The sequence below is a fragment of the Pantherophis guttatus genome, chromosome 3 (assembly GCF_059756535.1).
Source record: "Pantherophis guttatus breed Tessera chromosome 3, ASM5975653v1, whole genome shotgun sequence".
Classification (NCBI taxonomy): Eukaryota; Metazoa; Chordata; class Lepidosauria; order Squamata; family Colubridae; genus Pantherophis; species Pantherophis guttatus.
In genome coordinates this window covers 164,494,952-164,512,351 of record NC_142065.1, presented here as the reverse complement: position 1 = coordinate 164,512,351, position 17,400 = coordinate 164,494,952, and the positions used below count along the sequence as shown (strand labels likewise).

At 35.7% G+C, this 17,400-nt stretch overlaps 1 protein-coding gene across 4 annotated transcripts in view; it reads left to right on the top strand.

Annotated features, from left to right (window-relative positions):
- The first annotated feature begins 1,716 nt into the window (after positions 1 to 1,716).
- The window catches only part of ARHGAP28 (Rho GTPase activating protein 28), a 74,030-nt gene continuing 58,346 nt past the window's right edge, over positions 1,717 to 17,400 (top strand). For all 4 annotated transcript variants that reach the window (XM_034429511.3, XM_034429510.3, XM_087890428.1 and 1 more), the window contains exon 1: positions 1,717 to 2,255. In XM_034429511.3, the coding sequence (XP_034285402.1) occupies positions 2,131 to 2,255 (125 nt within the window). In that variant the 5' untranslated portion in view covers positions 1,717 to 2,130. The remainder of the gene's footprint in view (positions 2,256 to 17,400) is intronic.

Sequence of the window (17,400 nt, the reverse complement as noted above, 5' to 3'; positions counted from 1 at the left end):
ATTATTGTATTCACAAAAAAGGGGAAATCATAGCTGTGAGTTCTTTAGCAGGTATTGGTCTTCATGCGCATCAACATTTTCCCAGAATCTAAGATATCATAATGTATTGGTATAGTACAGTGTGGATCCAAGCAACATGGCCTTTTGTAACTGACCAATGGAAATTTTGTCAATGATTATATTATTATTTCTACCTAGTTATGTGGGAGCTTCATCACTTGATAGTTTCAATAAAAGGTTGGACTGCCATTTGTCAGGGTCTCCTGCTTGAGCGGGGGGTTGAGACTAGATGACCTATAAAGTCCCTTCCAACTCTGTTAATCTGTATGAGTTAGTTGGGCTGAAAGAGTGTGACTGGCCTATAACTCATAGGATCCCAGTTTCTAGGCAGCATCTTAACCACTAGAACAAACTGTCTTGTAAAGGATATCTGTGTTGGGTAGGAATCGAACCTGGGTCAACTGCTTGGAATTTTAAAATATTACCAGTGTAAAAGGCTCTAAAGCATATTTAAATGTTGCTGGATGAAGGCACAAATTTAGCCTATATTCATATGTTACATTTACACTTTTCAATGATTCTAGTTTGAAATTATCAGACATTTCTTTTCTTTCTAATTAATGGATTAGTTGATGTATTGATATTTTAAATTAACTTCCTATCAAGTTTTTAAACCACTTGAATTGTCATGTCACACTGCAAAAATGGCAAAAGTAGCACAGCATTTAATTATAACACCTGCTCATTTTACAATTCAGACCAAATTGTATTAGTAATATCTAAATATTCATAATTACAATTGGCATTGAAATGTGTTTTGGAATGATTCCAAATCTACAGTACTCTTTCCATAGAAAATTAAAGTATTGCTAAGGTGAATATTGGTTATTCGCAAAAATGTTGGTAGCATTAGAATATCCCATATTAACGAATCAGTGGATAAAGTGTGTTTCCAATGTTTCTAAATAAAATTAACAGTTTTTCACTGAAACAGATACTTCATTAGAGGTGTAAAATGATGTAAGAGACATCTACACATATGATATTATGTAGCATGACTACTGTTCTGTTTCCTAATATGTTTATTTATACTACCCTGTTTCTCCGAAAATAAGACATCTCCTGATAATAAACCCAATCGGACTTTTGAGCGCATGCGCTAAAATAAGCCTCCCCCCGAAAATAAGCCCTCCCTGAAAATATTTAAACACAGAGCTGGAAATTAGTTAAAATGGCAAGAGGAGCCCCATCTTGCTCCACGCACCCCAAAATAATAAGACCTCCCCAAAAATAAGCCTGCTTATTTCAGGTTCAAAAAAATATAAAACAGGGTCTTATCTTCGGGAAAACACGGTATTTGGTTTTGAAGAGAGTAATGTAGGTTTTTTTAAAAAGTATGTGATTTTGAATCAAATAGACCATGTTTGGAATTTTCGGTACAGAAAAAACTATGGAATTAGCACAATGTGTTGCAATAAAAAAAAAAAAGAGTACTGTTTTACAATGGAAAAGCAATGCCACCCTGGATTTAGGCTTGGATTGATATATCTTTGCTCTCTGCTTCTGAACCGTCTCTATCTATGCAATGAAAGAAACGGATTAATATTGTTCCATATTTTCTTTAGAAACCGATCTTTCGAAAAATAAATATAATTTGTGAGGGGTTTTTTCCCCCTTTCATTTCTTTTTTTTCCTCTTTCTGCATACTCAAGCGATAACATACGCGTGTAAAAAGAGGAAGAACCCTGAGTTCGCATTTTTCTTGGAAAACTTTAGAAAAGTACAGCAAAATGCGGAGGTGGGAGTAGACGGAGGAGTATGGGCTTCTGGACTTCAGTGCCACGCAGGGCAGGGCTCCTTCTGGTTTCTAGTTACTTAGAAACTCGGGGCTTTCTTCGAGGGAGGCGGGCGAGGGGGCGGCGTTTTGGAATCTACGTTAATTCATATGTTCTGGCAGGAGGAAGAGCCTCGTTCTCGCCTGCCCGGCAATCCGTAACAAGGGAACGGGCTCTTAAAGGGCAAGGCCATGCCTGCCTGGCTTGACAGAGTCCTTTGATCCAAAGAAGCCAAAGGCTTCCCGTAGACAACTTGTCGGTCGCCAGGCGTTGAGGAAGACATGCGCGTCCCATAATGGAGATAAAGGATTCGGGCAGCGTGGTGCTGACAGCCTACCATTCTTACACTCCATCCCGGCTACCGAGCAGGGTGGAGCAGAGCTTTGTTCCAGAGAGTCCCCCAAGCCGGTCTTCTCTCAGGTAAAGTGGAAGGGGGGGGAAAAGCGCTTGGTCCGACCAGACGTGCTTTTTTTTTTTTTAATTGCCCGGGCGTTCGGCTCTTCCCTCGGCTGCCTGCCTGGCGGACGCTGCCATTGCGGGGGAGTTTTGAGTCGCCCTTCGGGAGGAATCCCCCCACCCTCCCTTCGCCGCCGTCTTTCAATCTTTCAATCGGGGAGCTGCAGTTAGTTGCTCCGGCTTTTAACGCCGTTCCGCTCTGAGGCGCGACCCGAGGGAGCCCGTCCACTCCTGAAGGAATGCGCGGTTCTTCTGGTGGTGCCCTGGCGAGGGGAAGCAGTGTGTGTGTGTGTGTTACGCAAATGGCCAAATGGCTCCGTTTCAAGGCACCGGAGAGAGCTTGCAGATCAAGTTTGTTTGCTAACCGAGATTAGCCTGGAGATAACCTAAAAAGTAATGAGGGGACAGAGAGCGGAAGGGACGCGGAAATGGTCACTTATTAAGAAGAGGCTCAGTTCCCAGTTAGGGAATCAGCTGGCAGACGGAATGTCCCTCGCCTTGAAACAACCCCCAAGTTATTCCCTCTCCCCATCATTTCAGAACTAGGCTAACGAGACTAGCGGCCAGAGGAAGGATTTAGGATTGCGGTTAAGGGGGGGGGGTTTCTTCTTATTTGCGCACCTGTTGATTTTATAAATACATCTGTCTGGATCTAATTTATAATGCTTAGTTGTGCTCATTCCGAAAGGAGGTAACCAGTCATTCGACTAGCAATCCATCAATTGAGTTAAAACGGTATACAGGATTCTCAACACACACACACACACACACACACACACACACACACTTTGTTTCTTCCTTCCCCTGCAAGGTAAAGCATTTCACAATATTCGTGTGTATCTTGGAGACATTCCTAGCATTTGTCCCAGATAAAATTGCTGATAGAGGAAATAGTTTGGGTAGTATCTTCACCAGCAACACCTTTTTTCGACTGGGCGAAGCTGACCTTTCTTCCCCCTTGGGAATCTGAGTTTGGATAGCCTCTGCAAATTGAAATAATTATAAAAATGGAGATGGTAGGATTGAAGTTACTGCACTTTGCCCTTGAAATGTGGATATTGGTTGCTTCGAAAATAATACAAAATGAATAAATCAAAGGTAACAGAATCACAACACTGCAATGTTCCAGACCTAGTACCAATACTAGCGATAAATTAGTTTACTAACTGGATGCAATTGATTCATTCATGCTGCTTATTCAGCACTTTAACAATGACCAGTATAGGCATGACATGGCCAAACTAATCTAATCAAATAGCTTGTCACGATAGTTTCAATATTTGGATAGGGTAGTTTCCAATTGGACTTTTTAAATAGCTTTTTAAAGCCTCCTCTCTCTCTAGTTCTGATTTTTCTATCCTTTATACTTTAATGTCCATAAAAAGACACTATTTTGTGTGATACCATAATTCTATATTTGTTTACTTTATAGTTAAAGACACTGCATGCAATAGAAGTTTCTGTCTAAGAATTGGCATCATTATAATAGCTATATTACGTATGTGTGTTTGTATAATACCTGTTAGCTGCTTGTACAATCTAGAATTGGTTGGAGAGGAAATAAATAGTATATTCCAGGTATAATAACCTGGATCTTTCAGATGTTTTGCATCAATCATCTGCTAGTATGTCATATTGCTCAGGTTTACTTTTTTTCTCCTCACTTTTGGCATAAGAAGGAGAACTTAAATGCTTTAAGCATCTAAAGACCCTAATGTTGGCCAAAAAGAAGAGTTTGTTAATAAAATAGATAGTTGTTGTTTGTCTTGCAGTACCAACCTTGACCATGGAGGTGTGTGTGTCTGTGTCTGTGTCTGTGTGTCACGTGCATGTATATGTGTAAAAAACTGCAGAAGGGAAGTATTGAATATCTGAAATTATAAATTGACATAATTCTTGTAGTTCTCTTATATATAAGGAATGCACCACCTCAGCCCAAAGGTAAACTATTTAAACTATTACTGTTTGTTTTGTATATCTCTGCCTGTCCTTTGAGGAGCACAAGATGATGTAATGTAAGGTCAGCCTCTCATTTATCTTCATTCTGTTCCTGTGAGATAGGCTGGAGGAAGAGAAAAGGACTAGCTAAAAGTCAGGCTAGAGAATTTTCTGATCAAATAATGACTTCAAATTGTATCTTCCTGGTCCAGTTCAAGATTGGCTCTCAAGAGAGAGAAAAAGAAATGTTACCTAGATCTGATAGGAGGTAGTATAGATAGTCCTCACTTACTGACTGCCTCGTTCAACAACTGTTCAAAGTTATCATGGTGCTGAAAAAAATAACGTTATGATCTATGGCTGCATTTACAATCTTTATAGTATCCGTCAGTCACATGATTGCCACTGCAGTTTATTAATACATGACCTGTGCTTAACCTATTGTCCCCCCCCCCCAAATGCAGAATGGCAAAAATGGAAAACAAGGGATGAGAAACGAGGTACAATTGGGAATGCCCATCAAAAGCAATGTGCTGCCAGTGACAGCTCCAGCACACTATGTAAAAGCCTGTTGTATTCCCCATTGTGTGTCTGCTTACTCTCTTGTAATCCCTTCCTCCCCAATATCTGTAGTCTATGGAGGAAGCAGAAAAAAAAATCTATAGGCAATCTTTCCTGTGCCTGATCTTGTTACTCTCCCCTCCACAAAGCAAAGAGATTGTAGAGAAAGGGATTACAAGAGAATAAGCAGGCATACAATTGATACTACACCAGGCTATTTATAGAGAGTACTTGTGGCTGCAGGTGCCAGCACATTGGTATTGATGCCCCATTATATGCTGGCTTTTCTTTTGTAAAACAAACATTAGTTCACTAATGTTAATTATCCATAAGTGAGTAAGTTGGAAATAATGTGATTGTGACTGTGCTTTCCAGTTTGAAACTGACAAGACTAATCAGTTTTACACTTTTTTTTTTTTTTGCCTCCTAACAACTATTCCACCCTCACCCTCAGGGTGAACATTCCATCCTGGGGGAATTGTTAGGAGTTACTATTTAGCAACTACTTCACTTATTAATGGAGTTATTGATTCCCAACTTTGGCTGCTAAATGAGGACTACTAGTATTCCTATGCATCTTTTGTTACTATTGTTGATTCTGTTTAGGGACAGAAACACTATACAAAAAGAACCTATATACAAAGCTTCTCCAAACTTGTGTCCTCCACACTATTTGGGACTACAACTTTGAGAACTCCATTAGAACACTTCCTTTTTATCCTGCCAATCAATTAAGATCCAATGATCTCATTCATCAAGCAACCCTAGAGAGGGTATTCTCAGTAAGAGCACTCCAGTTGTGGAATTTCCTCTTTGTTCAGTTACGATTGGCACAGAGCCTTATGAGATTTTTGTGCCAGTTTAAGACATTCACTCAGCCTTTTGTTTCAATTTAAATGTACTGTGCCACACTTATTGTTTTGCATTCTGATTTTCACTTGTAATGCTTACTGTTACTTGATTCACCTCCTAAGTGATCAAAACATGCTCATTCACTTATTGTTGAAACATTATTATTATTAGCCAGGCAAAAGAGGGAATGAAAACTAAATCTGAAAGTTCTCTCTATGATTTGCCCCTGACCTACTAAAAGAGACCCCTTCCTATTTGTGTGAAGAACAGTCTGGATCCAATTTAAAAGTATGATTTTACTCCTAAAGTACCAGTTAAGGAGAATCAGTTTACATGCTTTCCAAAACAGATTCAAAATTGGCTAGAATTCTAAACTTTCTGAAATATTCCCGAAGAGTTACAATATGATATACAATCTGTAACAAATATATGTGCAAGTAAAATGTTATAACAGGGGCTCTATGTGAGATAATATGAGCAACACGTTTCATGAGTTCCTGCAAAATTCAGAACACCAACAGGGCTTTGGAATGGCTGTCCTAGTGAGGTTGCCCACTTCCTGCAGCTGTCTGGTTGCAATAGCTAGTTATTGCCATATGGGCAGTCAGAAACTCCATCTGTGTTTCCAAAACATGCTGTGCAAGGTTATATTACCTCAGCATTGGCCTAGCGGAATGCAGAATGCATGAAACAAATGAACTGGTGGTGTCAGACTTCAAAAGACTAGATGCATGAATGTTTTCCAAATCTTTTTTTAATAAATACTGTCATATTAATTCTCTTACTCTCTTCCTTATTTACAGTCCCTATTGGTTCATTTGCAGACAGTAATCTAATTACTGTCTAATGGATCAAATTTTCTAGTAGTATTAATAATAATCTAAGAAAGCATTAGAGAACATCAGAAAATATCAGATTTGAAATTTGAAGTTGAAAGATTATGGCATAAACTGGTATGGGTGCTCCCAGTGGTTATTGGCACTCTGCGTACCAAATGAAACAATCTTGGACGGAACTTAGAAAATCTGCGTATTGACAACATTTTCATCTGTCAATTACAAAATGCCACACTGGTTACATTATGACATCTTTGTGGAAAGAACTTCATACATATGAAGACCAGTTAAAGTACTGGTGATTTTATATTGTTGTGCACAAAATAATCATCTAAACTCTTTTGCTTGTGTTTGCTGAAGAAGTAAAAACTTTAATATGGAATTATTGCAAAAAATTTACACTGATGTCCAAAGTTACTGAATTAAGTATGTGCCACATTGCATTAGTGTATGGTGCTACATAGAGAAAGAAAGATTTTTAAATTCAGACAATAGGTTTTCCAGAATTGAGATGGCTTTCACCTGTACAGCCAAAGTTTCATTTCAACAGAATAGCTATGTCTGAAATTAATGATGAAACTATGATATGTCATGACAGGTCTAAAGAATAGCCTGTGTGAAATAGGCTGTTTTCTGCAGCTGAAGTATCAAGGAGATTTGCCCTGACCAGAACTGGAGGAAGGGTCTTAACTGTCTCAATTGGCAGCTGATTTCTAGAAATTGCAGAAATCTCTCCATTTATTTTAACAAAATAATACTGCTGTTCTGTCTTTTAGAGGCAGGAGGCACTTTATCAGAATGTTTTGAAACATGAAACTTGATCAAAAATCAAGTTTCAAATGAGGCAAAAGACTTCTTTGAAATTGGACTGTGTTTTTTTTTCTATTCCATCATCTTGAAAGCTGTAAAGAAGACAGACAGCTTTCCAGATTTTAGCTCCCAAAGTTTAGCATTACCTTTTATTTTAAGAATGATTCATTGAATCAAGAAAGTTTCAAAACCATGATTTTTGAAGATTAAGCACACATGACATCAGCTATGCTTTAGTCAACAAATGCAAAGACTTCTAAGCAGTTCCTTCTGAGCTCACTACTGTAGGAGAAAGCAATGTCATGGCTGAGGCTATAATATCTTGTGTCTTTATAATGAGCACAATCAGTATAAAATTCTTTATTCTAATATTTATCATATATATATATGTTCATAGGCGGCAGTGGGGTTCAACATTTTTTACTACCGGTTTTGTGGGTGTGGCTTGGTGGGTGTGGCATGGCTTGGTGGGTGTGGCAGGGGAAGGATACTGTAAAATCTCCATTTCTTCCCGATCAGCTGGGACTCAGGAGGCAGAGAATAGATGGGGGGGGGGGCAATAAGAGGTGGTATTTACCGGTTCTCTGAACTACTCAAAATTTGTAAATATATATAAGATATTTATACTGCTTTATAGATTTTTCCAAAATACTTTTGTTTTAGGATTTGGCATTCTTGGATCTTTCATAAAATATTATTTTAGCTCCATGAATAAATTCGGAGGAAAAATAGCAACAATGATCCTAAAATAAAATATTAACTTGATGTGGCTAAAACAGAAGTCCAGCCTTTTTACCTCTATGGGAGTAGTTCTCAACCAGAGGTCCACTGACCTCTGAGGGGATGTGATGTTGTCACAGGGAGTCCACAAAAGGTTGAAGAAATGTTATGATTTAAATTTTGAGTTAAGTCTTGGTGGTTCATGGCCATGCTTCATGCCCACAAAAGACCATTTAAAGTGGGTCCATGGTGAAGAAAACTGTTGAGAACTACTGCTATATGGTTTTGGGAATAATACAGCTTTTTTCCCCTCTGCTTTCAGAATCAACTCATTTATTTTCAACATATATATACTGCTTGCCATGCAAATCTTAAGTGTTAAGCAACAGTGAAAATGCAACATAAAATGTGACTAAATAAAACACACAAAGCTATATAATCATAGTCATGACATGACAAGCACAGGATATCATGAAAAATGAGGATAAGAAAAAAATCCTGAAGTGTAATTATGTTGCCAAGTATACAGTAGGTTATCTAGAAGAAGGAAATATTACCTTCTATTTCATTTGTGCTTGTATTGTATTTGATTTTTAAATATATGGAAATAAAGCATGCATTCACAATTAGCGAATGATAAGTGCATAATGCTCTGGAAAAACTTCATAAATCAAATAGGGATTGCTAATACATCAGTACCTTTGTGGAAATAAAATAAACTGATTAACAATTCACAAAGCTACTGCAATTTTCAATGGAAAGAAGTTCTTAAATATTAGATATACAGAAAAATCAATATGAATTTGAAAACAGTAATTCTTATTGAAATATTTTCTTAAATTCACAATGTAGTGGTTCCATAAATTATAAACGGAACTGGCTTCATAATTCATTGCCATCTTCTTTATTTTATATTGTTTCTCATAAACACAAAATTTTGGCAAAATTCCTTTGTTACTGTAATTGAGGATATTAATCTAGCTTAAAATGATTCATCTGTATTTCTTGAAGGAGTTTATTCCCAAATACATTTTTTTTTGCTCTATCAGGTGATATATTTCTCTTTACAGAAATAAAATCAATGTATCTACCAATCTTAATTCATTATACACAGTGTTATATACCACGAAATATGTGTTCCTTGCATTTATTTACATATTTTGTAAACTCTCTTACACAGTGATAAAAATTAGCTCATAATGTCCAGTTGAGAAAAAACAGTCATTGAATTATAGTATCGGATGAAAATAAGAAATGATATTTAATGCTCAACTCTTTTTACAGTTGGATCATTGAGAAATTTATGTGTGTACATATGGAAGTCAGTAAGAAGGTCAGTATGTTAGCTGATTTACAAAATGTGTTATAAAGTGAAAAAGCCTTAATGAATGGAGGGGTAAGACATTTAAAGAATAAAAGGTAATATATGAAACAGTGTATGGAAGAGGTGGAACAAGGGTCACTTTGAGAAATGAAAGGCCGTTGAGAAGAATATTGTTGATGTAAACTAGTTTTAGATGTTTTCTTTTTCTTACCTCAAGCCTTTGTTTTGGATTACTATTTCATGCTTCCTTTTGCAGTCTGTATAATGTTGCTTATTCCAAAAGTGAATTATTTGGTGTATGTGTGTGTATACACCCAAACACACATAAATATACCTATAACACAAAACGTTCTTGAGATTATCTTCCATCTACCATTTGATTGACAAGCTGCAGAAGAAATTTGTTAGTTTAAACTGCAACTTTTCTAAAAGTATGGTTCAGGTATTGCTGTAAAACAAGATTATAAACCAAGCAGTGTTTAAATTGCAGCTTCCTGATTTGAGTGTCACAGGAAACCTTTGGTATATAAGAATTTAGGAAGGTGGTTTTTGTTTTTGTTTTTTGCTTATGCTCATCTGCAATAATTCACCCAAACCTGTGGCGAAATGAACAATGGTAATACAGCCCAGTTAAGGAATAGTAATAGCCAAATATGGTCCTTGACTTATAGCCATTCATTAGCAATCACTCAAAGTCACAATGGCATTGAAAAAAGTGACTTACAACTGGTCCTTACAGTTATGACCATTACAGCATTCCAGGGGTCGTGTGATCAGAATTCAGGCATTAAGCAATGATAGTAGCATTCCAAAATCATATGATCATCATTTGCGACCTTCTCAGATGACTTTTGACAAGCAGTCAATAGGATTAGTGTAATGACCGCATGGTTCATTTAACTGCAGTGATTTGCTTAACAACCATGGCAAAAAATATAGTAAACTAAGGCATGTCTCACTTAATGCCTGCCTTGCTTAACGCTGGAAATTCTGGTCCCAATTTTGGTTGTAAGTTGAGCACTACCTGTACTACTGGTTTACAACGATAGCCAATTGCTTTGTGCTTCACCCTTTTTAGATAGATGAAAGAATAAGATAGAATTCAGGACTCTTACTTCAGGCATCATTAATTGAGCATTTTAAATAATGGTATCTATTTTAATCTTTAGAAAAATATGTTCCAAGCACATTGCAAGGCTACTTTATCATGCAAATCAAAACAATATCATGGCATATTGTTTCATGAACAACCATTCCTATATATTTCCTTAACAAACATTGATATGGAGAAAATCCACTAAGAAAATGAAAGGTTCTTTGGGTGATTTTCAGCAGCTTCGTTCTACAGTACCATTTGAGATACAAATGATGTCAAGACCCTTCTGTTGAGGTGCCGTGTAAACAGTCTTAGATTATTCTTGATGTTGTTCATTAGATCATAAACTCATCAGTAGATGGGAATGGAATGATTTCAAGTGTCACTTTTTAAAAGTGTATCAAAGTTAAATATAAACATGTGTTTTTCTTAATTATGTATTGGTTTAAAAAGCTATGTAATTTTGAAAAATAGATGAAATAAAACCGAAGTCAAGATAGAGAAATATGAAATGTCTGTATTTCATTTGGCTTGGGCAAATAGTGAATGGCTTTTTTTAAAGAATGGAATGTAAAAGTCACTTTTTAACCAGAATTTTGCAAGCCATTTGTTTTTTTCAACTACAAACTATTGTTAAATTATATAGGAAGTAACACTTATAATTAAACCAGACAATTGTAGATTCAATTTTTCCTATACACTCTATAGACTGATTCTTTGAGACACTGACTAAGGAAATGCAGTATTTATAGTCTTGATAGAATTTCATGTTGTGATTGAACTTCTCTGGCTTCTTTAGCATTAGTGCCCTGCTGATTTCCCTGGTGCCTTCATATGCAGAACTTATGAGAAACATCTGGCACTGTCTTTTTGATCAGCTTGTTTGGTTAAACATTTGAGCAGCTGCCTTCCATTTATTTTAACAATGTCACTTACTATACATTGATTAAATGTGCTTGAAGTACTTGCAGAAAGAAGAAAAGGTTTATTTCTAAAAATGGATTCAAGTGTGTATATCATTATATTCCAATGATTTTATTAAGAATTATATTAAACAGATAAAAAACAACCAAGATAACTCATACATACATACATACATACATGTAGATATATATATATATATATATATATATATATATATATATATATATATATATATATATATATATATTTGTGTGTGTGTGTGCAGAGTTATTAAAGATCACCACAAATACTATCCCTTATTTAAGTATCCAAAAATAATAATGTAAATATTACAACCTAATCCATTACAACAGTGGTCCCCAACCTTTTTATCGCCGCGGCCCGCTGAGCGCGCGCAGGGGTGGGGGCACGGCCCAGGAGCTTTTGCGCACGGCCCATTGCGCACGGCCCAGGAGCTTTTGCGCACGGCCCAGGAGCCTTTGCGCTGCAGCGTTCATGTCCCCCGGCCGCTGCGCGGCCCGGTGCCAGGTACTCCACGGCCCGGCACCGGTCCGCGGACCTGGGGTTGGGGACCACTGCATTACAACATTGAACATTTCCAGAAGAGAAACTATCCAATCCATATAACTATTAAATATTACTAAAGGTAGCAATTCACAGTCAAGCCAATTGTATGCTTTTTTATCTTCTTCCTCCCAGCCATCTTTAAATCCTACAATAAAACAAAGCAGATTTTCTTTCCTCACGAGAGGATTTTTCCAATTAGTTCAAAGTCTTTCTTGAAATCATTCTCACAAAGTCTTTGAAAACAACTCTAAAGTCACTTCTTTGCTTTGTATTGCAAAAAGTTACAAAAAGCATTTAAAAAGCTGTAAAAACATATCAGAGTTATGGTACTAAGATGCAGTGGCTGTTAAGTGGATCACCATGTGACTGTATTTAGTTTTATGATCTTTTTTACACAGTCATTAGATAAATACCACAGTAGTTAAAGAAGTCTGTTTTCTCCAATGGCTTTTTTTTTTTTTTTTTTTTTTGCTGAAAACCAGAAATAAACCCTGAAAACCCATAAAATATGTTGAAAATCAGAGTTAGGTGACTGAGGGATGCTACCGATGGCATACCTAAATGCAAGCCAGTTTCCAAAATGCAATCGCCAGACTGTGTGTCCATCAGGACTTTGAAAATAGTTATAAACAGCTCTGCTACATTAAGCCACCTTGTTGTTTAGTGAGGACTACCATGGTTTCCTTTCTTAGTAAATAGATTGAAGGGAAACTCATCCAGAACCTTGTAAAAGCCCCTCATTGTTCAAAGGGTTATATCAAGGGTGTCAAACTCACATCATGGCAGCATCACATGACATGTTGGGACTTTTTCCCCCTGTGCTAAACAGGATGTGGCCGTGGGCAGCGCGTGACGGATCTGGACCGCGGACTGGAAGTTTGACAGCCCTGGGTTATATGATGCTATACCCATGAAGGTCATGTGTGAATCCTGCGACCAAAATTTATAAACCAGGGTTTTCTTAAATTTAATAATTTCATATATTTGTTTTGAAAAAAATATCTTATAAATATCTTAGTCAGAAAGCTTCATTTTTTTTGCTAGAGAATGAGATTTTAATAGTTTAAAAATGTTTAATAAGATATAACTTTTTTGGCAAGTTAAAGAATACCCAGTTTTGTCTCTTAGCATGTTTGAAACCTCTTATAACTTAACATGGCATTTAGGATACATTTAATAAGGGAGACATACTGTATGAACACCAATTGACTGATTGTATGCCATCAAATCAATGTGGACTATTTGTAACTACGTAGATGGGTTATCTCCAGAATAATTTGTCTCCAACCTGGGTTGAGAGAGAGAGAGAGAGAGAAAGATACCCAGCTGGCTTTCATGGCCTAAGGTGGCATTGAATTCACTATCTTCCACTTTCTAGCCTAGTACCTTAAACTGACTCTCCTTCAAATCTGAAGTTATTTTCTGCTGAACTAGTTTTAAATCAAGACAATTCTAACCAGTCATTGCTTCCATTAGAACATGACTTATTAGAACATGACTATATTCCATTAGAATATAACTTAACTATTCCAGAGTACTCACTCAAGGGCTCATTTACATACTAGTTTCTAGGAATATATGGCACTTTTACAGGTGTTTTACAGTGAAACTAAAATGGGTCTTGTTTCTAAGGGATCAAGTAGAATTGCTAAGACATATTACCTTAGATAACTAAAGTAGATTCTCTACACAGACCACATATACATTTTCTTTAGTTCTTGTTTAATCCCAGGGACTTGTCTCCATTCTCTCTCCTGTAAGTATTATTGAATTAGTCTTACTATCTTATATGTTCCTTAATTTATCTATTCTAGTTATTGTGCGTGTTGTATTGGATAGGCAATAGCCTTTCCAATTACAGAGCCAGAAGGTATAATATTTATTTTAACTTTAAAGTTAAAATAGTTCCTGTAGAATTTATTCCATGAAATAAAAATGTGTTCAAATACAGTATATGTTAGAGATATGTGTTACCTACAAGCATGGTAACAATGATAGCCATTGAGAAATCATGCTTAACAGTCTTCTACAATCAAGACATGGGAGGAGATGCAAAACCTTTACTCATACTGTTTCTATGCATGTCTAGTTTTCACATGTGCTTGTTGTGTGGCAATTTCATATGTAGATGCAAACATACATTTGGTCCATCATCAGTCATTAGCTATAAAGAAAGTGTCTTTAGCCATCACTCTGCTAAATAAATAATTCCCTCAACACTGTCAAACTAGTTACTAAGACTGCATTACTATTAATCTTATCGTTCCTATCACCCATCTCCTCCCACTTACGACTGTATGACTCTAACCTTGTTGCTGGTATCCTTAAGATTTATATTGACTGTTTTTTAATAGGATTTGATTGCTTATTTGTTCCCTATGACTATCATTAAGTGTTGTACCTTATGATTCTTGACGAATGTATCTTTTCTTTTATGTACACTGAGAACGTATGCACCAAGACAAATTCCTTGTGTGTTCAATCACACTTGGCCAATAAAGAATTCTATTCTATTCTATTCTTTTGAACTCCACTTTATATGTATATATATAGTTGCTATTGTCTCTCTGTTTTATAAGCTTTCAGTAAAATTATATTTTCTATTACTTAGTGTGATTGTCAGAAATCATCAGTCATATAAGAAGTGTGTATTTAAAGTCAAAGGTTATAAATATATATTTTTGCTGAAGAAATATTACAAAATGTGGTAGCTGTTCAAGCATGCGAAATATTGAAATTATGTTGTGACATTCTGTATTATTAATACTGTTATTGTCAGTATACAACAGCAAGTCTGTTGTATTTCCCACTGGCCTTAACAATGACTGGACAGTCAATTTCCATGTACAATTTATATTGTAGAAATTGCTTTAAAATGAAAAAGTTAAGGAAAGGTTACATTTAACAGGTTAGGATATGCAAAAATGAATTGACTGCAAACTGGAATACAGTTTGGAATACAGTGGTGTAATTAAACTGATTTATTGCAAATTCACAACAATTTACTTTCCTACTAGGCCTCATACTACTACTTCAAAATGGATCTCTTCTTGAAATGTTAATAGTTTATATAAATTAAAAACAGTAATACATTGTTCTCATTCTCTTATTTCTATATAAACACTGAAAAATACACCATTATCAAAAATAGAACATTTATAGTATTTATTGTAAATTCAAATTAAAAGTCATTAAGTAGTTATTGGTTAGCGTGGGCAATGCCCACTTAAATTATTTCAGGAATTTTGTGTTGCTAATAACAGCTTCCTTTTAGACTAAGCCTGCCAACTGCAACTAAGCCTGTGTAGGCTGACAAAGTACATTCCTGACTGTATCAGAATATAGAGAGTTAGACTGCATTGCATTCTTGGTGGTTGTTTTAGATGAGGTTTTTTTTAATAATCAGGATAGATTTTAATATTTTATTGCAGCATAAACTGTGTATTTTTATTTACTGTGTTTATTATATTTATCTAAATTTCAAAAGACTATTTTAGGACTGAAAAGACTGTAAGAAACTTTCTTTCACTTCTACATTGTGTGTGTGTCTCAGTGATCTATATAGATCACTGGTTAATCTATGCAACGAAAAGTGTGTGGTTTTGTCATGTAGTCTCTAGATTAGATCTCTTACTTTTATAAATAGCATGAACATCCTTGGGATCAAATTGGACTTTGGTTCCACCTGTAATATACTGGCTAAATTTTTTTAAATTGATTGATATTATTTCTTACTACTAGCAGAAAATGCTGATGTGGCACTGGTAAGGCTGTTTTACCTGGTCTACATCTTCTCTATATTATTATAAGGTATGATGTAAAAGCTTAAACTGACCAGAGCCCTAATAGGTGGCAGAGACCTAGATCTATATATTTAAGAATCCAACTGATGGTGCCTGCAGTGTATAAAATATTATGATAAGGAATAAAAGAAATTAAAAGTAGTAAAGAGTATGGCTGAATGAGGAGAAGGAAGGAAGGAAGGGAAGGGAAGGGAACGGAACGGAAGGGAAGGGAGGAAGTTTTTCTGTGAAACAAAAGAAGGGAGAAGGATTAATAGAGCTGAATTAAGATGGCTTATTTTTGTGAAAAGGAATTCATGAATACATGTAAGGCAGTGAAGATGTAGATATGAATGAATGAAAAGGCTAAAAAAATATAAACCAGTGTCTCCTAAGCTGTTGTAGGCATGTATAAAGACAGAATTCATAAGTTAATTGATAGTTACTTATTCTGTTCTAGTGAATGTTGATAATAGAAGAACCAAAGAGGAAATTTGTGCAGTATTCTGAATGAATGTGATTTGTAGGGATAAAAACTATTCTGCTAGGTGACGTGAAATGAGAGAGTACAAAAGAACCCAAAAATGTTTGGGCCATTTGGAGATCAAGAATAAATGTAAATGGTCTGTTTCATATAATTATTGGAAGCATAATATAGCCATATGTATTGAATATATGAAAGATATGGTTGCCTAGTGGTGAAAATGCTTGCCTCCCACTTGGAAGGTTGGCAGTTAAATCCTAGGTAGCTGCAGATGTTTTTCTCCTAGGGGGTCAAAGAAAATATCTGCTGCAAACTCTGCATAGGCATCAGGAAGGGCATTCAGCCAGTAAATGCTCAACTCCATCTAGTTGCCCTGACTCTACCCAGATTTAAGAGATTATAGGGTTGTAAAAAGGGAGTTTTTTGTTGAATATATGAAAGATAAAATTAAAGATTGACTATACACCTAAAGCATAATTTGACTGTTTCAAAAGTGGATTTAAAGAGAAATTAATATAGAAGATAAGGATTGAAGTAAAACAAGAGTGAAAATAGAATAAGAGCAGGACAAGAAAACAGGTGTCCTGAATGAAAAAAAGTATTTGAAAATAAATTGAAATAAATTGAAAATAAATTATTGTTTGACTTCCAGAGACCTGATTTCAATAATTTAGAGCTTGAGAAAGATTCCATCAATGAGAACTTGGGAAACTTTGAAAAGTGAGATTATAAAAGCCTAGTCTAGCACAATTCCAATGAAGAAGAAAAATCAGAATTCTCAAAGTAAACTAGCATGTCTGCACAAAAAATTCTCTGAAAAACTGAAAGACAAAAAGAACAAGTATAAAAAGTGGAAAGAGGGGCATATAACTAAGGCAGAATATCAGTAAATAGCCAAAACGTATGAAGATAAAATAAGAAAAGTTAAGGCTCAAAATGAACTAAGCCTTGCGACAAAAGTCAAAAATAACCCCAAAAAAGCTTCTTTCAACATGTGAAAAACAAGAAAAAAGTTAAGGAATGAGAAAGGGAATGCTGGAAAGAGTATTTTAGAGATGTTTGTGAGAAAAATAGTAATATACCAAAATGGAAATTAAGACTTAAATGCAATAAGAATATTAAGCAATTGCAAAACTGCAAGTATAATTGCAAAAAATGATAAATTGTAAATATATTTAGTAATGGGGTGTCTGTGTCTTTTGTTTGCACTTTTGT